Here is a 23,123-nt window from a genome sequence, read left to right as displayed (position 1 = left end):
GGGGGAGAGAGGGCTCGGCTTCAGTGACGAGGCCGCCCCCACCCCCTAGCAGCTTCTGGAACGGCCGCCGAGGCACACGCGCAGGGGCTGGACGGCTGAGCCTCACCTTCTCGCTGCTGCTGGCGGTCCAGGGCGCGTCACGCACCACGAAGCCCCTGGACGGCGCCTTAGACTCCTCGTGGGGGGCGGGCTTCACGTACAGCTGCAGCGCCTCGCTGTCCACCACGTCGGCCAGCTGTGGGTGCGGGGGGGAGGGGGTGTGTGTCAGTTTGCAGCAGCGATGCCCGACGGGCACCCCTGCACCCGGCCCCAGGTGCCTGCCGCCCAGCCCGGACTCACGTATTCCTCCTCCAGGTTGAGGATGTGGTCGATGGCCTCCTCCACGTTCTCTGGGAGCCCTGTCACAGTCACGCAGTTGGGGTCTGGGGCCCCACTCTGTGGGAAGCGAATGTCCACCTGGAAGGAGCACACACAGCAGCTAAGACAGCTCTGAGGGCCCCGTCGTGTGCGGCTGGGAACGGTCTGTTTCTAGTGAAGATCCCCCCTCGGGAGGACCGGGGCCCTGCGGGGCACCTGGTGTTCAGAGCCGCATGTGCCCTCGCAGATGCAGAGCCATCGGCCACCACGGGGCTGCCGCCTTCTGCAGGCCATGCAGGGTGCCGCCGACAGGGTCAACTACACACAGCTGTGACCCCACGCGACCTCTACCTGAGGGACAGGGACCTGAGCCTCGGAAGTCTCCCAATCCGGTTCCCGAGTGTGGTCAGCGACCCAGGCAGGAAGAGGTGAAGCCCCAGGTGGTCCCCGCTGCCTCCTCAACTGGCTCATGGGGAAACAAGTGGCTCGATGGTGCACGGAGCACCCAGCCGCTCCCCCCTGCTGTGCTTTTAGGGCTCAACGCCCTTCACGATCAGGTCGGGGATTCACCTTGAATTCATCCATGATTTTGCGGATGGCTTTGCCACGGGCACCGATGATGCGGGCGTGAACACGGTGGTCTAGTGGGACATCCTCAGAAACCATCTGTTCAAGTTCACCCACAATTTTCAATATGGCATCCCGGGCAGCTTCTGTATTCTTCTCGTACCCTGTGATGGTAATTTGGTCCTGGGGCTGATAAAGGAGAATCCGGTCAGAAGAGGGGGCACCCAGGGATGCCTGACTGCGAGCACCGACCCAGCAGGGCGCAGCTCTGTGGGGAGGTGAGAAGAGGGGTAGGCGCTCAGCGGGCCTGGGTGAGGAAGGCCTCACCTTAAGGGTGAGGGAAAACCCAACCAGCTCAGAAGGGAGAGCGCCTAAAACAGCAGGTTACCAGTACCTGTGTTCTCCCGCCCCCCGCACACACTCCAACAGAAAGACAGTCGCGGACGAGCAGGAGGAAGGGCACCGGGCCCCAAAGCCGAGGGGATGCTGGCAGCTGAGGGCACGGGGGTGGGTGGCCTCCACTGGAGGCGTCTCCGCTGGACAGACACACCGACCTGGAGACAAGGTGCGGACAACCGTGGCCGGCACCCCTGCTCCTCAAACAAGCAGGTGAGACGCCAGAGCCGTAAAGATGAGCAGAGCAAATGGGTAACTCAAGGCAGAGAGAAGGAAACTAGAAGTGACAACCTAAAGCCATGCTCCTCAGGACAGGGAAGAGCACTACGCCCACACCGAAGAACACAACACGACGTAGAAGGACCACAGGACACAAACGAACAACTGGACACAAAACAGAAGAGCAGGAACTCGGTGACCCACGCCAGGAGAGAGACAAGAGAAATGCCAGGACACACCAGGGCTGCGGCCAGGTGCCTCCGGTCCCGAAGAAGCAAATGCAGACGGTGGGCGGCGGGCTCCACCCAGAACCCAGCCCAGCAGAGCCCAGACTCCCACCAGCTGGCGGGCCCATCGTCCGCCAAGTACACAACAGCACAGAACAGACTGCAAACGCAGCATAAGCCTCACAGGAAAAAGCGACGAATGCGACCCAGGACCACTCAGCCCCACCTGGCTCATGGAATGCTAACCAAAGTAATCGCAACACTATAAACAGTGACTAAAAAACTGATGATCACGTGGAAAAGTTGGGGGAAATAAAAGGTAGTGAAGGCGAAGAGTTTGAGCTAAATTCTCAAGGTCAAGATAATGTTAAAAGGTCACAAATGAAGAAGAACGGTAGTTTTATGAACACTGCTTAGAAATACAGAGGTGACGGAACGGCACTGCTCAGGATGTGCCGGGGAGGGTCAGTGGGGTCAGTGAGGATGCCAGGGGCTGAGTCCAGAGCAGTAAGAGGCTGGGAGGAGAGGAGGCAGGGCGGGGGGCAGGAGGGCCCAGGTCACCTCCCAGAGGTTGAGCCTGAGGGGCAGAAAGCGCGAGGGAGGGGGCAGGAAGGGGTATGCGACAGCCTGGGGGCTATGTCTGGGGGGAGGGGCTGCCTTCCACCGCCCTCTGAGTGCAGCAGGTGGAGGGCCAGGTGGGCACGGGAAAAGTGCTCCAAGCCCATGACAGAGAAGCCTCGTGCGCTGGCCTGGGCCAACATGGGCCCAGACCCCAAGCCACAATCAGCTCCCTAGAGACCTGCTACTCTCACCACCCCTCTGGATATGCCCTAAGTTTGCGTGGTCACTGTCCCCAGGTCAGGACGAAGACCCCCGAGAGCCCCTCTGCCCCTGAAGCGCTCCACCGTGGCGTTTGACTCAAGTGGGGTCCTCCTTACCTGGTTCCCATCATCCTTATCAGGAAACTGGATGTTCACGTCATGCTCCAAGCGGATTTGGGTGATCACTGCCCCCTTCCTCCCGATGATTTTGGGGTGATATTTGGGGTCTACAGTGACACTCAGCTTAAAACTCCTTAAAGCCTGCAGATGGGACAAGAGAGAGTGAGGGGGGGTGGGGCACGTCCGCCTCGGCCCTCAGCATCGCGCGCCCACGCGCCCCTTCCATCCTCAACCTGGAAGGGATCCGTCGTCACCTCTGCAACAAGAACGAGACACGGCCTTCCCGCTAGCTGCTGCGCCCCTTCCGCCATCAGCTAGTAATGAGAACCCGAGGACCTGACCACTCCACAACCACGAGCACAGATCCTTCAGAAAAGAGGGAAAGCTGCGTGCTGGTAACCGACAGGCCTGGCACAGCACACAGCAAGCCCTGGGCTCTACTACCCTAACTTGTGAAACAGAGACCTGATGAGTAAGTATTAAAAAGTTCTGGGTCTTTTGGGGTAGGGGTATGAAAGCAGGCAAAAAAAAAAAACCCCAAAACCAAACCAAACCAACAAAAAACCCACAAAAGGGAACAAAAGCGCGAAGGGATGTCCACAGGCAGAGGCTCAGGCAAAGCCCTGGGCAGAGAAGGGCCCCCATGGCCTGTGCCGAGGCTGAGACAGTGGGGACCACAGACTCGTGAGGTTCACGGGCCCTGCCCCATCACCAGACGCCAGGAAGGTTCCCCTCAGCAAGGAGTCCGTTACCCCCACATGAAATGTAATGGTGCTTCAAGTTTCCAAACACCCGCCCCTGCGGGCATCACTCATGTCATCCTCCAAACGCCAGCCCCACAGAGACGCAAAGCGGCTTCTCACGTCCCCAGCGGCAGGGAACCAGCACCAAGGGCGTCAGTGGGAGCCGTCTGGGACCACAGTCACATGTTGGGGGGCGAGGGGGTCTTTCCTAGCAATGGCTCCCAGGCCTCCCCAGCTGAACCTTCCCTGTAAGGTTGGCAAATGTCTTCAGATTTACTTAAGAAACAGCTAATTAACGTGGAAGCCCTCCTTTGCCACCGTTACGTCAAGAAGAAAGGGCCACGGCCCCAACATTGCCTCTGATGAAAGCTCGCTGCACGGGGGGGTCAACTGGCTCTCCCACTGCCACCTGACTTCACTGGCTGAGGGGCAGCCCGGGAGCTGGAGGTCGGGGCCCCCGGGTGATCCTCCCTGGCCCACGCAGCCCCGCCCGGCCCTCACCCGGTCCTCTTGCTCTGCCTGCAGCTCCTTCACCCGCTCCAGCAGCCCAGCCTTGGCCCGGTCCAAATTCGCAGCCAGGCCCGTGATGGCGATGATGTCAGACTGCAGTTCAGGTGCCGGGACGTGAATATTCACCTGTGCGGAGACGGGGACAGGCCTGATGCACGTGCAGGACAGACACGTGTCTATCTGGTCCCCACCAGCGGGGAGCTTGGGAGCCGTGATCAGCTGTCCACCTGTCCCTTTGGCCAGGGACACAACTGCAGGCTCAGGACAAGGCGGGTGGGACGTGAAGCCCCACTCCGAGGGCTGACCTCCTGACCTGGGGGGCACCCCCCCCCGACACCTGGTCTCCAGGGAAAGGACCCGCCAACAGCTGTACCTCAAACTCGTCCATCATCTTGCGGATCCCGCTTCCCTTCTGCCCGATGATGTACCGGTGAAGGTCAAAAGGCACCTCCACTTCAATGGTGACGGGAACCAGCGCCTGCAGGGCAGGGGGTGAGGTTAGGCCTGAGAGCGAAGAGCAGGGGGACCCTGTGGGCTCAGCAACAGGTCTTCATGGAGCACAGGGGACGAGCCTGTGACAATCAGACCGCTTTCTCGAACCTTTTGTGCCGTTCCACTCGGACCGAGAATGCTGCCTAGACCTTTGACTCAACAGAGGACACGGAAAAAGGACGTGGAATGCAGTCTTCAGGTCAATGCTGGCAGAGCAAACAGACCCGGGCCTATACTCAACACGGCAGCCCCTTGCAGAAGCAAAGCAGCACAACTCCAGGGAGAGGCATCAGGGGCCCACAGAGGAGGGGAGTGGGGCTCACACAGAGGCTCGCCCTGATCCCAGCCTCGCTGAGACCCTAGAGTGGGTCAGAGCAATGGGACACCACCGGGACCACAGACTCCACTATCCCGACTGCAGCCCCGACCGTGCCCTTTACCTCGGCAAGCTGCTTGCCCCACTTGACCCGTGATACGACAGAACCCCTGTTCTGCCCACTGAGGTGGTGCTCAGCAATTACTCATCCTTGTGAGCCCCGGCAGCTGCACACCACGGAGGGTGAGTCCGAGCCCCGCCAGCTCCGCGCCCGTCCTTGGCCCCGGGCCTGCAGCCCTGCTCCTGGGCTGTGACCCAGTCCAGCACCTTCCGCAGTGCGAGCCGAGGTGCCTGGGCTCAAGTGACTAGACCCGCTCTCCCTCCCCGCCCCCACCCCGTGCCTGCTGATGGGCCCCCAGGGATGCAGGAGTGGTGGTGGGGTTCTGAACGCACCTCGAGGGCTTCCTTGGCGGCCTCACACTTCTCCTTCCGGCCGGAGATGACGATGATGTCGCACCTTCTGGGGGAGCCGGGCTCGGCCTCCTTGCCATCCCTCCCCTCCCCCGCGTCGTCACCATTCTCCTGGACAGCAGGCTCCACGCTGTGCACTGGGGACGGGGAAGGGGCAGCTCAAGCTGCTGAGCGCCAGGCCCAGGCCGTCCTACGGGCCACCCCGTGATGCTGGTCCCTGCCCAGACCCATGCACTGGTCCAGCGCCTACGGCGGGTGCTGGTGGGGAGGGAAGAGTCCTGCCTGACTCTGGGAGGACGCTGTCTGGCTGGGGGAGGAGACAGACCCGCGGGAGGGGCGCGGAGCAGGGCCCACTGAGCCCGAGAGGGAAGGAGACCAGTGCCCGGGTGGTCATGACAACCCAAGTGACCCGTGCTGGGCGGAGGCAGCCAGGAGGGGATGGAGAAGATGGCTGGGGAGGGGCCAGCTTCTTGTGCCAGGAAGCCAGCAAATCCAAGAGCACTGGGGGGCACGGGAGCCGGCGGCGTGGCTCCCCTGGCCCCTCTAGGATCTGGGCGTGACCGAAATAAACAACATGACATTCGTGGAGCAAGACAGAACCCAGGAGCAAATGAGCACACAGACACAACGGCCTAAAGCAATCATGATCCTGGACTGAGCTGGGGAAAGGTGTGGGCTCGGCAGGACGCTTTTAAGATCAGCAGAACCTGCATGTGGACGACGAACTAGGCCGCAGTATCACGTAACACTGGATCTTCTGAGTCTGGTGAGTGATAGAAGAGAATTGCTCTCATCCCTACGAAGAAGCCACTACAGGTAAAGGGTGGGTCTCAAGATTACATTTAAATAACTCAGAAAAAAACAAGCGTGCCTGTGTGTAAGTGAGGGGAGTGAATCTGGATGTATCTTTACACCATCCTGTGTAATTTTTCTTTAATGTGAAGTTTCAAAATTAGGAAGTAAACATTCAAGTGTGAAACATAAGATGTGACAAATACGATTTAACTCGTTTCTACTCAAAACAGCCCATCTTCTCAGGAAACCAGGAGCTTCAACAGCCATGACAAGCTCCGTTAGAGGACAGAGGAAACAGCCCATCTTCTCAGGAAACCAGGAGCTTCAACAGCCATGACAAGCTCCGTTAGAGGACAGAGGAAACAGCCCATCTTCTCAGGAAACCAGGAGCTTCAACAGCCATGACAAGCTCCGTTAGAGGACAGAGGAAACAGCCCATCTTCTCAGGAAACCAGGAGCTTCAACAGCCATGACAAGCTCCGTTAGAGGACAGAGGAAACAGCCCATCTTCTCAGGAAACCAGGAGCTTCAACAGCCATGACAAGCTCCGTTAGAGGACAGAGGAAACAGCCCATCTTCTCAGGAAACCAGGAGCTTCAACAGCCATGACAAGCTCCGTTAGAGGACAGAGGATAGAGCAATGGGAGTGCACCCTGCAGGCCACAGGGTTGCCACCAGACCCGATGGGTCAACAGGAAGAAGATGGGCAAGCAAGGAGGACACGGGATTTACAAAGTTGGGTCTGAGACACCAGCTAGATCTCTTTCCCGCAGGTCACCTCCCTGACCACCGATCACCCTGCCCTGCCCCGTCCCGTCCCCGGGGGTACAAGCACAACCAGGTGACAGGCAGGACACCTGGAGCCGAAGGGCCATCCCATAAGGGCAGCCAGCCATTCAGACGGTGCCCTCCAGCCGGTCAGTGGCTGCCTCATGAGAGGGGTGCTGGCGACGGGGAGGAGGTGCTGCCAGGACGGAGCCCAGCACACGTGGCACGCAGAGGGCCCGGAAAAAGTGGCAGGCCTGCGCTCAGGGATCCCACTGCACAGGAGGCTGCAGGTGCTTTGCTCTCCCCTGGCTTGGTCACCAGCAGCTGTGAACCTCTAGGAGATTTGAAGGGCACCTCACCACCCTGGAGCAACTAACACAGCCCACCTCTGAGAAACCAGGGAGTGACCCTGACCTCTGGAAGCCCCCAGGACAGCCGACCGTGCTGGCAGCGCACCCGCGCAGGAGCCCCAGGACGGGAGGAGCTTCACCCGGACAGCCAACAGCCGCCACCACCTACCCTAGGCTGGGACCGCGCGCGCACACACACACACACTCCGCTTCACAAGCACAAGCACAGTGCTCACCGCAGGGACTCACCTGGGTTCTCTTCTCTGTCTGGGAATTTAATCTGAACGTTATAGTCCCGAGTAATCTGTTGGATTTTGGAACCTTTGGGGCCCATGACCGATCGATGGAACTTCTGCGGTATGGCGCATTCTATGGTCACCTGGGCTTCCTGTGGGGAGACAGAGCAAAAAGAAAACAACCGGCAAAGGTTAGCTGCTTAGGGTCAAATTCACATCCATCGCTTTCGTTTCCGTCCCCCTATAGCCGCTTCCCAGCATATGGACAGCCTGCGGTGCAGGGCAGGGCCAAAGGGGAGGCCTCTTTCTGAAGCGCTTCCCAAAAACCGAACCGCCCAGGACTAGAATGTAACAACATCTCACTGCTCTGCAGACAAAGGAGGGCCCCTCCCCCACCGCACTGCAGGAGATGCTGTTAGGTGCCATCCCTCAAGGGATGACGTTTGGAGGCTGGGCTGGTCCACAAGGAGGGTGAGGTTCTAAAGGCTGGTTCAGAAACCCCACACGTTTTCAGGGGACCTCTCCCCTTGGGAGGAGCAGGGGGTGGCCGGTCCTTGTGGGATGCCCACCCACCATCAGGAAGGAGGCTGAACACCAGACCCCTGGCGCTGCCGAGGGAGCGTCCACCCGCCTCGGGGCCCGGAACCCTGCCGAGCCTCCCGGGCGCCCACCAGGTCCTCGATGATCTCCTGGATGCGCTTCTTGGCTGCCTCCACGCAGTCCTTGGCCCCCTTGAGGGTGACCTTGTCGCTCTGCGTGCCGGAGCGTGGGAAGCTAACCATCACGCCGCCGTACTCCTCAGCGATCTCGCGCAGGACCTGGCCTCTCCGGATGACAAAGTGACGGTGGTGCTTGGGGTCCACCAGCATATAGTCTTCAACCACGTTGTCCTGCGGCGTTGCGAGAAGGGCGCAGTGTGACCCGCCCTGCTGAGCACGCCGGGACCCCGGGGCCCCCAGCCAGGGCCCGGCCCCCACCAGGCCTCACCAGGCTCCGGATCAGGGCCTCCAGCTCCTTCTGGGCCTCCCTGACGGCGCCCTCCTTCCCTATGATGGTGATCAGGTCCTGGTCCCTGTCCTCAGCCGCCGGGAAGATGACGCGGGCCCCGGTGCTGTCACGCACCTTGCGGATGTTGCCGCCCCCTTTGCCGATGAGGAACTTGTGATACTCCGGCTTGGCGCGGATGTCGACAGTGAAACTCTTGGTTTGCTGCAGAAACCAACCCCACGTTTGTTGGCCTGAGCCACCTGCCTGGGCCCTGGAGCAGGTGACGAAGAGGGCCTAGGGGATGGCGCTGTGAGAGGGAGTTCTCCTCACAGTGTCACCAACGTCCCTCCAAAGGGGGCTACTCAAACCTCAGCAAGCACGTGGACAGACACCCGGACAACACGGTACTCGCATTTCCTCCCCTCCACAATCAGAGACACCAAGGTGGGGACAGCACTCAGCCTAGAGCCCCAGGCCTGCCACTGACCAGCAATGACCAAGCTTCTGCGAGCTGCTCTCCATCTCCATCTGCAAAGGGGACGTGGGCTGGGGGGACTGCACCCGCACAACAGGAAGCCCATGGCACGCCGGGAGCCTCTCCCAGGCCCGGGCACCCACACTGCTCCCGACGCCAGTGGACGGCGCCCTGTCCAGTCCTCACTCCCTAGGGCTCCAGGTGACCTACGCACCACCAGCTGCAACCTCCAACTCGGAGACGGCCAAGCCAACCAAGGCCCACATCTGACGCCACAAAAGGCCCTGGCCTGGCGACCTCGCTGAGATGCCGGTTCCTCTGGAAGAAGCGCCAGGAGAATGTGAGGGGGACACACCCCCAGGTGGACAAGCCCATGCCGGGCAACCACTCTCCTTTCTCTTGTCATGAAGCCCGGCCCCCAAGCTAAACGGTGAACAGCCTAAGTCTGTTACCTTTAAGTGCCGGTGTCACAAAACACCACGAGGATCCTCCATTTTTCAGACAGACACTCGCCAACAGCAGCATTCTAAAAAAGCTAGCGAGTTAGCGGAGTCCAGCCGAGCAACATGATACAGGATGACGCACCAAACCAGGTGGGGTTCACCCCGGAAACACCACAGTTGGTTACACACCAAATCAATCTAATATCTACACTAAAAAAAGACAAACCAGGTGATCATGTCAACAGATCCTACAATACACCCATTCCTGAAAAAAACGCTCAGCACACTCGGAACAGAAGGGAACTTCCTCAGCTGCATAAAGAGCGACTGCCAAAGAGCCAGAGCACAGCTCACGTCCCGCACGGCGAAGGGCCGAGGGCTGCCCCCAGCCCACGCCAGGGGAGGCTGTCCGCTCACCATGGCTACTGAACAGCGCACGGGAGGCCCAAGCAACGTAGTAAATAAACAAGACACACAGGCGGTACGGGGCAGAAAGGAAAAGAACTGCACGTTCACAGATGGTGTGTTTCACCTGTAAAACTCACAAGAATCCACAAAAAAAGGTATTGTCACTGGTAAGTGAACTGTAGACCAGATGCATAAAATAAGGCCAATATGCAAAAATCAAATATGCTTCTACATGCAATAGTAACTGGAAATTGAAGTGCCAATCGTATAAAAAGGACCATTTATAATACCACTAAAAAACAAAACAGATATAAACCAAACAAAACGTGAACAAGATCTTCATACTAAAAACTACAAAACACCAATGAAAAATCAGAGTTTAAAATTGAATCGATGTGGACTGGAAGATTCAAAACTGCCGAGACAACAATTCTCCCTGCTTTGATCTTCAGATCCAACGTGACCCCAATCAAAATCCAAGCAGGATTTCGCTCTAGAAATTGACAAGCTGGCTCCAAACTGCATATGGAAAGGCGAAGGGTCTAGAAGAGACAGAGCAGTTTAAAAAGCACGAAGCTGAAGGCCTCCCGAGACGTCCCACAAAGCGGGCCGTCCGCTGCGGTGCTGCTGAAACGGAGCCAAGTCCACAAACAGAGCGGTACCTGGGATTTTAACAAAAGGGCAAAGGCGACTGAGTCAACAGAGAACCTTGGGAGGTGACAGTCAAAACGTTTTTATTTGAGTGGCGGTCACATGAACGTATGCTTGTCGAAACTCAGAGCTATACGCTAAGATTTACTGTATGTAACTCATACTTGAGGGAAAAAGCCCCAAGTAACAAGCCTAGCAGCAAATTTTCTACACTGAATATGTAGGCATCCGAGTTGGAAAGGCCCTTCAGTGGGGGCAAGAATCAGAAACATACAGGTATATATAGGTGTTTGCTAACCTGCCACACAGAGAGGGTGTGTGGAGGAGGACAGACACAGTGACCCTCCTGGGCAGTGCTCACCTTCTCCTCCGCCAGGTGCAGGAGCTGTTTCCGGGCCTTCTCCACATCCGAGGAAGGGCCCCTGATGATCACGGTGTCACTTCCCGAACCCTCCACGGGGAAGTGGATGTGGACCCCACCGCACTCCTCCATGATGGAGCGGATGAGGCGGCCCTTGGTGCCGATGAGCGAGTTGTGCAGCTTGGCAGGGATGGAGACCTCCACCTCGGCTATGTTGGCCTGAAATGACACATAGCACGAGCGAGCCAGGTTTTTGTGTGGCTGGAAAGGGCAGACATGCCGCGGAGGGAAAGCCGTGATGTCACACAAGATGTCTCCCTCAGGCGCCTGCAGCAGAGGCAGGGCCGAGATGCCCGAGGACCAACCCTCCCAAGAGCCCCGTAAGCAAGGACCCTGCCTCTACTCAAGGCGGAGCACAGGGACTGGATTCACCTCTCACGTGACACAGCGACAAGACACCGGAGACAGGAAGCCGACAGGCCGAGCCTGGTCCCTGCCCCCGGCCAAGCCCCTGCATCAAGGATACAGCCCTGACCGTCCAGGGAGAGAGCAGCCCCCAGCACTGCAAGCTCACGGGCTGAACGTGCAGGGAGACCAGCCGGGCCAGGGAAAGGACTGCCACAGACCCGGGACTAAGCACCGCTGTGATCCCACCCAACAAATCTAAAAAGCAAGTCCAAAAAGGAGCAAACTGTTTTAAAGTAACTTATCAAAGCTCAAAGATATTTATAGAAATGCAAAAATATCCAGCACCCACCAAAGTAAACTTCATAACATCTAGCATCCAATAAAAAAAACAAACAAAAAAACCGGACATGCAAAGAAGTAGGAAAAAACAACCCATCACGAGGAATGAACAACGGAAAACAACCCAGAAATGACACAGAGGTTAGAGCCAGCGGGCCAAGGACACTAAAACAGGTATTTTCATCACTAGACTACACAGGTCAAAAAGCCAAAGGCAAGCTGAATGTGTCAAGCATAAAAACAAATGGCTGAAACTGAACTTGTAGAGGTGAAGACAATATATGGAAAGAGGAAAATATACTTGGTATAATCACAGATCAGACATTGCAAAAAACTAATGACCTTGAAGAGACTGTTGAAAGGAGGAAAAAAAGCACTCCTCCTCCCCAAGCAAATAAAAAGGCACTGGTGGACAGCAGGGCAAGGTCAAGCTGCCTAGCACCAGGTAATCTGAGTGTCCGGACGACAGAAAAAAACAGTGAGAAATAACGACCCAAATATTTCCAAATCTGAGGACAACTCTAACCTCACATATCCGAGAAGCTCGATGAGAGCTTCAAACTCCAAAGAAACACGAATGAAATTACACCAGGACACATCGTAAGTTGCTAAAAGCTGGTGATACGATCATTAAACAGGCCAGAGGAGCAAGGATGACATCAGGTGTCTCGTCGGAAACCACGTTAAGTGAGAGACACTGAGGCAAAGCCTCGAGTGCTGAACGAAAGCCGCCAACCTGAGGATGTGGGGCTGGTGGGGATGCGAGATGGTGCAGCCACTGTGGAAGACAGTCTGGTGTTTCTTACAAAACCAAATGTTACTCTTACGATACGATCCATCTTACTACTTACTACTAAGTAAAAGAAGCCAGGATGAAAAGGCTACAGGCTATTCCAACTATTTGACATTCTGCAAAAGGCAAACTATGGGGCCAGTGAAAAGATTGGTAGTTGTCACGGTTTGGAGGGAGGGAGGGATGAACAGCTAGAGCGCAGAGGATATGCTGACATGGGTGTATTTTCTTATTAAGATGCATGTAGGGTTTACGGTATGGCGACAAAACACAGTGGCGGGGGCAGGGCTGGCGGCCCACCGTTCTCAGTTCCTTACACTGTGTTTCAAGCAGGATCAAGTCACCTGAAGGCAGGCTGTGGGAAGCTGAAGATGTATATACCAAACACCCTAAAGCAACCACTAAAATAAAACAGAGGTACACCCAATAGACCAAAAAAGGAGGTTAAAAGGAATCATAAAAACGTCTAACCCAAAAGAAGGCAGAAAAGAGAACAAAGTAGATGGGACAAAGAGAAACAAACAGCAAAACAGTAGGTTTAAATCCAAGTGCTCTACGTAAAGTAATCACACTGAGGGGGCCAGGGGCTGGGGAGAGGGGAGGAAGGAACTGTTATCTGGTGGGGACAGTCTCCGTTTGGGAAGATGAAACCGTTCTGCAGGTGGCGGTGGTGACGGCTGCACAACAGTGAATGGCCGTAGTGCCGCTGAGCTGGACTGGACATTTAAAAGTGGTTAGGGTGCTGAATTTTGTTTTTCAAACTTCACAATTTTAAAAATGGAAAAATTATAGTCACATTAAATGTAATTTAATTAACTTACTAAGTGTATGTAATAAAACTTGCCATACATACCACACAAACATATATAATTACTAATGTGATTAAAACGTAAACACTTTTAAAAGGCAGAGATTGTCAGACTGAATAAAAAAGCAAGCTGCCTAAAAGAATCTCACTTTGATAAGAGAAAAAGTAGATTTCAGAGAAAAGAATATTACGAGGGTTAAAAGGAGATCATTCTACAATGCTGCAAACTACGTACACTAGGAATGAGAAAGATGACATCACCAGAGACAGGAAAAAGATAATATGTGAACATTAAGAAAATTCTTACACTAGTTAACTTGACAACTTAGATAAAAGAGGAACCCCTTGAAAGACACAAACTACAAAGCTCACACAAGAAGGAACATGATCTCCTGTGATGAAGCATCACCCGGTAGTGAAAAGCAGCACTGACATGTGTGACAACGTGGTGAATCTGGAAGGACCTGTGGTCTGAGAACAGCGAGGCCTGCGTGTGGGAGGCGGCGCCACGGTTCCCCTCACACGGTGAAGCAGGAAACGCACCCCAACCCACGGCGGCGCAGAGACCAGGGTGGATGGGGGGCGCCAGGAGCCCAGCGGGGCAGAGGCGGGAGTGAGGGGGACGAGGGTATTTCGGGGTGACGGCGCGCTATCTGGACCGCGGAGGCGACTCCCCAACCCACGGCGGCGCAGAGACCAGGGTGGAGGGGGCACCAGGAGCCCAGCGGGGCAGAGGCGGGAGTGAGGGGACGAGGGTATTTCGGGGTGACGGCGCGCTATCTGGATCGCGGAGGCGACTCCAGCGGCCAAAACTTACTCTGCACACTTTACACACGTGCAGTCTCTTGCCTGTTAAGTTTTCAAAAAATTGAAAAAAAAAAAGTAACACCTTCAGAATGGGACGATTTCCAAGCACCTGAGTGGGACAGCGGCAGGCATCTCTTGGTGGCCCACCCGGCCCCGCACCCCCGGCCCCAGGCTAGAGCACCCCGCCACACAGCGTCCCGTTACCAGGTCTTTCTGGATGGACAGAATGCGGCTCCGGGCGGCCTCGCAGTTGGCTCGCTTGCCTGTGATGATGATGGTCTCCGAGTTGCTGTTCTCTGCAGGAAGGTCGATCTTGGTGTTGCTTTCTTCCCGGATCTACAAGGGGCGAGGGGACCATGAGGGGCTGACTTCCCAGGGCTGGGCAGCAAGGCTCCCTTCTTCAGCTCTAAAGCCAGAACAGCGCAGGGCTATGGGGGCAGAGGGGGCAGAGCCAAGTTTCGGGAGACACGCCGGCCGGTCACCTTTTTAATGTTTGCACCTCCTTTCCCAATGATGTTCTTATGAAACTGTTTGAAGATCGGAACAGAAATTGAATAGCTATTTTCCACCTAAAAAACACAAAAGATGGTACAATTAACCGTCGTATTACAGATTGACTTGTCCTTCTTGTGCCTGAAGGTGGGACGGGATGACAGGATTCTGCGACCTACTTCTCTCCCCACCTGACCTCCAGAGATTTGTCACAGGAAAGGTGAGACAACTTATCCGACAACTGACCAACCGGGCGTGCCACTCAGCTACTGCAAAGTCCCTCCCGGGAAGAGCAGCCCACGAGAGCGCCTGTGATCTGTTACACACGTGTTCTACAATCCAGAAGTGCCTGGACACACACCAGCTCTGTGGGTGTCATAGCCAGGAGCAGAGCTGCCTGAGGGTGGGCAGAGGCCGGGATGCCAGGCCTAGGAGAGAGCTCAAAATGCCCATGAAGGCAGCAATCCCCACCCTCCAGGGCAGCGCTGGGAAGCCCTCCGCATCACCCCTCTGAGGAGGTCAAGTCCAAGCCCCCGAGAACCCCTGGAAAGCACGGGGCACCTGCAGCCCTCCCACCAACCGCCCGCAGCACTTTCCAAACTGCCTCTTCGCATTCCAAGTTTTGAGGAAGATAACAAATCAATACGTGACTTCTCAGGCTACTTGTGTAAAGCTCTCTTCTCCTTACTGGATGGGAGAATTTCTCTGCCTAGGTATCCGAAGACCCCTCAAGAAACAAAGCAGGGACTTCCCTGGTGACGCAGTGGCTAAGAATCCGCCTCCCGACGCAGGGGACATGGGTTTGAGCCCTGGTCCGGGAAGATCCCACATGCCGCGGAGCAACTAAGTCCCTGTGCCACGACTTCTGAGCCTACGCTCTAGAGCCCGCGAGCCACAGCTACTGAGCCCACGTGCTGCAACGACTGAAGCCCACGTGCCTAGAGCCCGTGCTGCGCAACAGGAGAGGCCACCGCAGTGAGAAGCATGCACCGCAACAAAGAGTAGCCTCCCCCTCGCCGCAACCAGAGACAGCCCGTGGGCAGTAACGAGGACCCAGCACAGCCAAAAATAAGTAAATACATAAATTTATGAAAAGAAACAAAGTAACTCTGCACAGGAAAAGGATTTCTGCTGCTCTAAATACCGTGAGGTGGGGGGCTGCCCCAGTGCCCGAGCGTGCCCCCGAAGCAGGGGTTCTGCGGACCCCCAGCCCCTACTACCCCTGACACTGTCGCACAACAAAGGAGCACCCCCAGCCCCTACTACCACTGACACTGTCGCACAACAAAGGATGGAAAACGTCCCCTTACCAGATCTGCCACCATCTTCTGCATGTATTTTGTGCATTTTTCCACCTCATTCTTGGGCCCTCTAAGCTGGACAATATCGCTTTTCTGTGCTGGGTCTGGAAAGTTGATGATGACCTAGAACAAATCATCAGGAGACCAAGTCTGATTATTAGCGAGGACGGATTCCAAAATACTGGATCAAGAATGTCTTTGGGAAACCTTTACCTCTGGGAATTTGTCCCGAATTTCACGGATCCGTTCACCCTTCTGCCCAATGATTGTGCGATGAAATCTCTGCTCAATGATTAGATCCTTGGTACGCTCGTTTTCCTAAAAATACAACTGAGCACAGTGAGGGGCGCCCAGGTGCACCCCTGCAGCACTGCTAGGCACCAGCGGCTGGCAGGGAGCACCCCTCGCAGAGCACCTGCCCTCTCCAGCAATGCCCACACTGCACGTTACTCTGGTTGTGTGTTATTCTCCTGAACAAAGCAGAACGAGCAAACGGAGTGTAGGACCCTTCACCCAGAAGTGCTACTGCAGCAGCTCATCCAGCAATTCTACTTAACGGGCGGGCTGCGAGGCTTCGCCCTCTGCACAGCCCTCCTGAACACTGCGTGGCCCGGACCGCGTCCCTGTGCGGACGATTAAGGAAGAGTGGCTCAACACAGGGCGCTGAACCCGTGTGGCTCTCACCCTCCTCCAGAGGTCCCATCAAAACGTGGGAAGTACAAGAAAACGAGCAGAGCTGGAACGCAGAGACAAACACTAACAGCCAAGCAGACACTTCAAACAATTCTGGGAGGTTCTGGATCAGACTGGCATCAGGGTGACAGAGAAACAAGGGTTCAGCAACCCAGTACCAGGATAAGGCACCCCAGAGCAAGGATATATCTGTCTGCATTTCACTCAGAAAACCAAGAAACGTGTGTGAGGGCTGGTGGCTTAGTCTCTGGGATGGGGAACAAGGCACCACCCCCACGCTGGCGGTGCTAACCACACAGCCGTGCTTCTTGACCTTGGCTGCACACGAGAATCACCTCCAGAGAAGTCGTCACTGCAGCTGGGACTCTGGGGTCTGGCCAAGGCTGAGCACCCAGAGCCCTAGCACCTCCCTAGCACTACATGGGGCCCTGGGGATGGGGGGGAATGAAGGAAACTCGGTACCAGCAAGTCACACCCGCACCGGCCACCCTCTAGGACGGCACAGGAGGAAGGTGCTGCCACACAGCCCCAGCCCCAGCCGCGGGCTCACCATGCGGGAGGCGAGCTCCAGCAGCTCGCGCTTGGCCTGCTGCACGCCCTGCGGGTCCCCCTCGATGCGGATCAGGTTGCTCTTCTCGCTGTCGGGAGGGATGCGCACAGACACCTTGTACTGGTCTTTGATTCTGTTTACTGAAGAACACAAAAGGACACGCGCAACTGGATGCAGAATCTACCTTGCGCCACCAATGACTCACAACGCGGCAGGACGGGGCTAGAGCCCTCCCCAAAGCTAACCGCGCATCCCGTAAGCAAAAACTCCACAGCAAGACCTTCCATGTTCTACAAGGAGCCAGGTATGGACCACATGCTGGCACCTCCCTGAGAACTTCCAGTGTCCTACGGCGAGGGCCACTCGGTGCCTGAGATACAGCTGGTCTGGGCATGGCCAGGGCATTTCTAATGTGGAGACAGACAACTACTGTTCAAGTAAAAAAAAATTACTCTCGAGAATATAATAAAAATAAGAAGCCATTAAAATCCAGAAGGTCCCACATTACCTGAAGATAAAAGCACCCCCATCGACCACCTTGGAGCCCATGGAGGCCATGCTGTCTAAGGAGACTCCATCGTCAGCTCAGCTCCAGCCTGAGCACTTCACTGTCTTTGCAAAACCAGTGGAGTTGTTGACAACCCTCCTCCTGTCACCTTCTCTAGACAGAGATCCAGGCTCCCACACCCTGGGGAAGCCTCATCACCAGGAAATGGGGTCGGCATTTTGCCCACCACGTAGTAAAGGGGAACCAAGCTCCTTAGAGGGTCGCCAAGGAGAGATCTGAGCAAACACGGACACAGCCATGAGCCGACCCGCTCTGGGGCTGCTGTTCCAGGGCGGAACCACACGGGACAAGAGCCAAGGACACAGAAGCTGGGCGGCAGATTTTAGATGAAAGAAGACGAAGGTGAGGAACTGAACCAGAAGAAAATGGAACAGACACAATTCTCTGAACAATGCAAAATGGCTCTGCACTTCCCAGGGAGCAGAAACCAGAAATTAACATCAGAACTGCACTTCCTTACATTTTCTGTTTGAGAAAACACTGCAGTTAAACAAAACAAAAAACAAAATCAAATTTATGGTATGTGCAAATTTATGGTGTGTGCAAATTTACGGCTCAAGCAGCACTGACTGGTGTCACTCCGTGAGCGTTTGCCCGTTGTTTAAAAAGCTCCAGAACTCACAACTGACACCAACTAAAGCAGCAGCAACTAACTAGCTTACATTTACTCTGAACAAAGAATGGACTGCACAGGGCAAAACCCAACACGGCAGGCACACGGAGGCGTCCTACCTACACTGGCGGGGGGTGCCCGCTACCTCACCTCCACCAAAGGTCACACCAGGGGACAGAGCTATTCTCAGGACTGGTGAGCACCGTGATGCCGAGAACGGCACTGAAGTTAAACTGAGCAAAGCAGTGGATTTCAAAACACATCCGACATCCGCGGATTCAAGCAGAGCGCTCACTCGGCACGTTCCAACTTGAGCCGATTCAGTCCGTGGCTGAGCCTGGGCTGGCCAGCCCAGCAGGGGCGTGGTCAGGGGCGCACGTGAGGATGGCGGATGGCAGACCCCACCCCAGCAGGTCTGGCTGAACTGTGAGGACACGGCCCTCTGCATGCCTTCTCGACCAGGCTCATCACGTTCACCTCTAGGCCCATCAGCTCCAGGCCAACCTCGGCCCTGGGGGAGGCCTCAGCTAGGAGTCTAGGCCGCCCCCCGCTGGCGCTCTGCTGAGGACGCCCCGCCTGCCCTCCGCGTGCCGCCCCCACTCACTGTTGGCCCCGCTCTTCCCGATGAGGTGTCTGTGGAACTTGTGGTCGATGTTGATCTCCACGTAGTCCATCCGGTTAATCTGCGGGAGAAGCACAGAGCAGGACACTGGAGACCAGAGTCCAGGACCTGGGCCCAGATCCGCAGACACACAGCCAGAACCAAGGCCCGGGAGCTGGCAGCGGCCGCCCTCTCTTCCCACTCAGCTTCAGGGTCTGCGGCAGGATCGTCCTGCAGGCACCCTCGCAAGATCCTCCTCCACAGTAAGGTTTCGTCTACCCACGGCTCTCCCGGACTTCGGCCAGATTCCAGCTGTTTCAGAACTCGCCACTTGACGACTGGGCCCCCCTCCCGCGCCTCCAGGGCCCCCACGTGAGGTCTGACTGGCAAGTGACAGGATTACGCCCTATGCCCACTCGGCCAGCACCCGGGGCACCTTACCAAGTCCTTGACCATGGCTTCGATCTGTTCCTGGGCCACGTTTACATCCTCTGTGGGGCCTTCCAGGGTGATCCTGTCCTCGCCCTCTGTGAACTCGATGTGGACCTACCGCACCAAAACAAGAGTCAGCCCACCGGGATGGCACGGCCACAGCAACCTCCTATGCGAGCCTGGGCTGCTCTCCCGGGGCAGCAGCCGATCCACAGACACCAGGAAAAATTGGAAAGGAGGTCTGGGGATGACCATCGTTTTGGTACTAAACACTGTGTGGGAACCGCAAAGGCCTCCCCACTGTGCGCCACCAAAACCACTGGCATGAAGCACGTCAACACCTCACTGCTCACGCCCCCCCGGTGTGCGAGGGGGGGGTGAGACAGACGACAACGGGGGGTGAAATAACGCACGGGGAGGGCAACCCGGGAGGCCGGCGCCACGGAGCCAGCCCCACTGTGGGAACCAGGACTCTGAACAGAACAGGAACGAAATACGACGCACGCGTTCTCTGCCAAGGTTACTGGACCTACTGCCGCCCGAAGGACAGAGACGCGGAGGGCAGAAAGGCCCACAAACTCCACCTCCACACGAAGCGTATACAAGTTCTGCTCCACGAAATTCTCAGATGTAACTACTCACAGGTTACGACACCGTAACAACTAAATGAGGTATTTCTTGAGATATTCAATAAACTTAGCAATACGCTCTTCCCCTGGTTAAAAAGACCCAAAGACGTGACACAGGTATTTGAAAAAACGTATTCTGCTCACCCCTGGCTAACCATGGAGCAGCTGACTGTCACCCACAACAACTGATCTTTAAAACGGGTGCCCCGGTCTTCAAAGGCACCCCCACCCCCACAGGACAAAAGTAACGGCAGCAATGGGATGACGAAGATCAACTCAACACGGCAGACAACGATTCCTTACCTTTGGCATCTGCTGAGTGATTTTGGCCAGGTTCTGCCCTTTCTTGCCAATGATGAAACGGTGAAGCCAGGAAGGAGCAGAGACGGAGGAGACCGTAAAACTGTTGGCCTAGGAAAACCAGGAAACAAACCCGTGGGTCTGCAGAGTCCAGGTTTCGTGAACACCAAGCCAGGTGGCTCACCAGGGCTCAGAGACAGGTGAGTGCTGCCCTCCCCTGACACGGTCCCAGGAAACGCTCATCGGAGTCTCCCCACAGCGAGCAGTTACCTTGGCATAGACTTCAGTCAACGCCTGCCCCAGCTTTTCAGGCTCGCCTCGGAGGATCACAGTCTCTGAGGTGCTGTCTGAAGGAGGGATCTCCACAGAGACTCCAGTTCTTTCCAGGATCTCCTGCAGGGAATTGCCCTTGGGCCCGATGACATACTTGTGCTGGGATTTCCTCACCTCCACCGCGATGGTCGTGGTCCTCTTTTTCTAAGTAAGAGCGCCGTGAGGGTGTCAAGAGGGAAGGGCCGGGAGCAGGACACAGAGCCCCGACTACAGCAAGTGAGCCCCGAATAGTGAAGACGATGACCAGCCACTCCCCAGAAACTCCACTAATCAAGGACTGGGCTTTCTCCTCAAAAGAATTACTGCAGAATTTAAGTCAAGCCCAGAGTAATCATTGCAACTAGCTAGGAAGAAACAAAAACACCCCGTCCTCTCCCCAAATAAAGGAACCAGCGTCAGACGTCAAAGCCCACCGACTCGGGCTAACAGCTCACCCAAAGGCCTGATCAGCTCTGAGCGGCACGCGCCCAGGGGCACACAGGGCAGGGGGAGCTCGGGTGGGAATCTGTGGGGACAGCTGCCCAGCAGAGCCTGGCCCACTGCCTCACAGCTACGGGGAGGCGCGGGCGCCCCCTTCTAACTGTGGCGACTGGAGCTGTCCAGGCCTCGAAGGCTACAGGGCAGGGCTGGGCTGTTCTCACTGGGCTCCCACTCCTGACTGCTACCTTCTCCTCGTAAACCTTCCTGACGCGAGCCACAGCCTGAGCCAGTTGCTCCTTCTCCCCCGTGAAGACAATCTCGGTCCGGTTGACGCTGGGCGGGGGTATGTTGATGCGTGTCCCGGTCTCCTGCATGATCTCGCTGACCAGCCGGTTGTACGGCCCCGCGATGAAGGGGTGGAACGCCTTCTCTACTTCCAGCCTCTCCACAGCACGTTTGTCCTGAGAGGGAAGGACGGAAACCATGAAGGCACATATCTGGGCCTCCCGGCGGTTGGGGCAAGGCCACCACACACACCAGGCCCGTGGCTGGCCACACCTGCTCGGCGGAGATGAGCAGGACCTCGTGGCGAGCTTTCTCGATGCCCTCTTTGGTGCCGGTGATCCTGATCTGATTGCTGGCGTCATCTGGGCGTGGGATCTGGATTTTGGTTGCAGTTTTTAGCTCCAAGTCTTGCAGTTTCTCTCCATTTTTGCCAATAACAAAGCGATGGTGTTCTTTGGGAATGGCAACAGTTGCTGAGGCCTGCGGCAGGAAAAGAACCAAAAAAACAAAAACATTTGCAGGTTCCGCAAAAGCACGTTTTCCCATGACATTCTCCCTGGTTGGAATGCCACCTCCGCCTACTCTCACCTTGCCAGCCCCAACCCGTCCTTCAGAACAGTCTCGGGTTAAACATGGCCTGCGTGGGGAAGCAGGACCAAGCCCCAGGCTTGAATGAGTTCAAACGTGACACAGACCCATGGTCCTGCGTCACCCCTTCAGCCATCATGATTATTCCTTCAGTGTCTTCTCAGCCCAGCTCTAAGCCATCACGAGGACAGGAATACTCAAGAATGGTACGTGCTTGCTTCCTAGCTCAGTGACCCCTCACACCACGCTAGGACACAGCAGGAACGCAGGCACAGACTGACTAACCAGATGAATTGTTGTCTTTGCAGCACTATATGCTCGTCTTCAGACATAAGCCCTATATGTAGGAATAAACTCTTCTTGCTATCTCTTTTACAACCAGTTAAAATAGACAACCCATTTGAGGAAAGAAAATGACAATAATCCAAATCCTCAAACTGCCAGAAATTAAGTAACTTTCTGAAGTCACAGGAAAATCTGGGAGGAAGACAGAGGTTTCCAGTCTTCCTAGATCTATAAACAGTCATCAACCAAGAGGACGTCGAAAAAAAGAAAAGGGCCAAGTGTTAAGGTTCCCACCACTAGTGCAGCAGGAAGTCACAGACCAGCCAGCTTCCCTCCTTCCTCAAAGGACACAGCTTCACAGCCAACTTTTCAACACTCACAACAGAAATGTTAAATTGTATCACGGAGGCAATGAAAAAGGTCCTCACTTCCCAACTAGCACAGAAAGTAAGACCAGTGGCTTACAAATTATGAGCAAATGAGGTTTATTCTAAAAATGGTTCAATATTAGGAAATCCATTTCTATAAATCATCATATTGTTAGATCTAAGGAGAAAAATCAAATGATCATCTCTATAAAATCAAAATCCTTTCATGATAAAAATTTGCAAGAACATAGAAATCAGTGGATGTATATTTTTTTAACGTGACCAAATATACATGCACCCTCAGCCCTAGAGCTGTATTTGGCAGGAAAGCTTTGCTCATTAAGGCCGTGCACTGTCCACAGCCACTGCCAACCTCCACCTGAGTATTTCCCACGAAGGAGACACGAGAAAGCAGAGCCGACACGAGGCTGGAGAGGAAGAAGCACATGACTGCACACAGGGGAACCCTGGGGAAAACCATACTTTACCCAACTCTTACTGTCCGTAAGAGGAAGAAAAAATTAGGATCCGGACTCAGCAGCTTTAACTCATACTGACAACACATGGTTAGAAGATGCGAAAGGCGGACCACTCATCTCAGCAGCTGGACCCAAAACACAGCAGGTGGAACGTGCGTCCCACAAGGCAGAGCACAGCTCTCGGTGATCTAACACCGCTCGGAGCAAAAAGCTGATGATCAAGCTTGAAGGGTAGAACAAAAGGGAATAGAATGGACAGGAAATCCTGAAAGAGAACAGTACAGGAGTGGTGGCAGTAACTGGACTAGATATTAAAAT

At 55.6% G+C, this 23,123-nt stretch overlaps 1 protein-coding gene across 3 annotated transcripts in view; it reads right to left on the bottom strand.

Moving 5' to 3' along the window:
- Positions 1–23,123, bottom strand: part of HDLBP (high density lipoprotein binding protein) — a 69,677-nt gene that overhangs the window by 2,221 nt on the left and 44,333 nt on the right. For all 3 annotated transcript variants that reach the window (XM_024756220.1, XM_024756287.1, XM_024756344.1), the window contains 22 exons: positions 21,359–21,565; positions 21,046–21,261; positions 20,318–20,524; positions 20,051–20,158; positions 19,128–19,232; positions 18,690–18,768; positions 16,905–17,044; positions 15,875–15,979; positions 15,671–15,784; positions 14,351–14,437; positions 14,073–14,204; positions 10,714–10,932; positions 8,376–8,597; positions 8,060–8,278; positions 7,402–7,540; positions 5,222–5,376; positions 4,334–4,438; positions 3,952–4,086; positions 2,705–2,848; positions 928–1,113; positions 340–456; positions 107–235 (listed from right to left, as the gene is read on the bottom strand). In XM_024756220.1, the coding sequence (XP_024611988.1) occupies positions 107–235; positions 340–456; positions 928–1,113; positions 2,705–2,848; positions 3,952–4,086; positions 4,334–4,438; positions 5,222–5,376; positions 7,402–7,540; positions 8,060–8,278; positions 8,376–8,597; positions 10,714–10,932; positions 14,073–14,204; positions 14,351–14,437; positions 15,671–15,784; positions 15,875–15,979; positions 16,905–17,044; positions 18,690–18,768; positions 19,128–19,232; positions 20,051–20,158; positions 20,318–20,524; positions 21,046–21,261; positions 21,359–21,565 (3,270 nt within the window). The remainder of the gene's footprint in view (positions 1–106; positions 236–339; positions 457–927; positions 1,114–2,704; positions 2,849–3,951; positions 4,087–4,333; positions 4,439–5,221; positions 5,377–7,401; positions 7,541–8,059; positions 8,279–8,375; positions 8,598–10,713; positions 10,933–14,072; positions 14,205–14,350; positions 14,438–15,670; positions 15,785–15,874; positions 15,980–16,904; positions 17,045–18,689; positions 18,769–19,127; positions 19,233–20,050; positions 20,159–20,317; positions 20,525–21,045; positions 21,262–21,358; positions 21,566–23,123) is intronic.

This window comes from Neophocaena asiaeorientalis, unplaced genomic scaffold (assembly GCF_003031525.2).
Source record: "Neophocaena asiaeorientalis asiaeorientalis breed wild unplaced genomic scaffold, Neophocaena_asiaeorientalis_V1.1 scaffold185, whole genome shotgun sequence".
Taxonomy (NCBI): Eukaryota; Metazoa; Chordata; class Mammalia; order Artiodactyla; family Phocoenidae; genus Neophocaena; species Neophocaena asiaeorientalis.
This window is presented reverse-complemented; position numbering and strand designations above follow the sequence as displayed.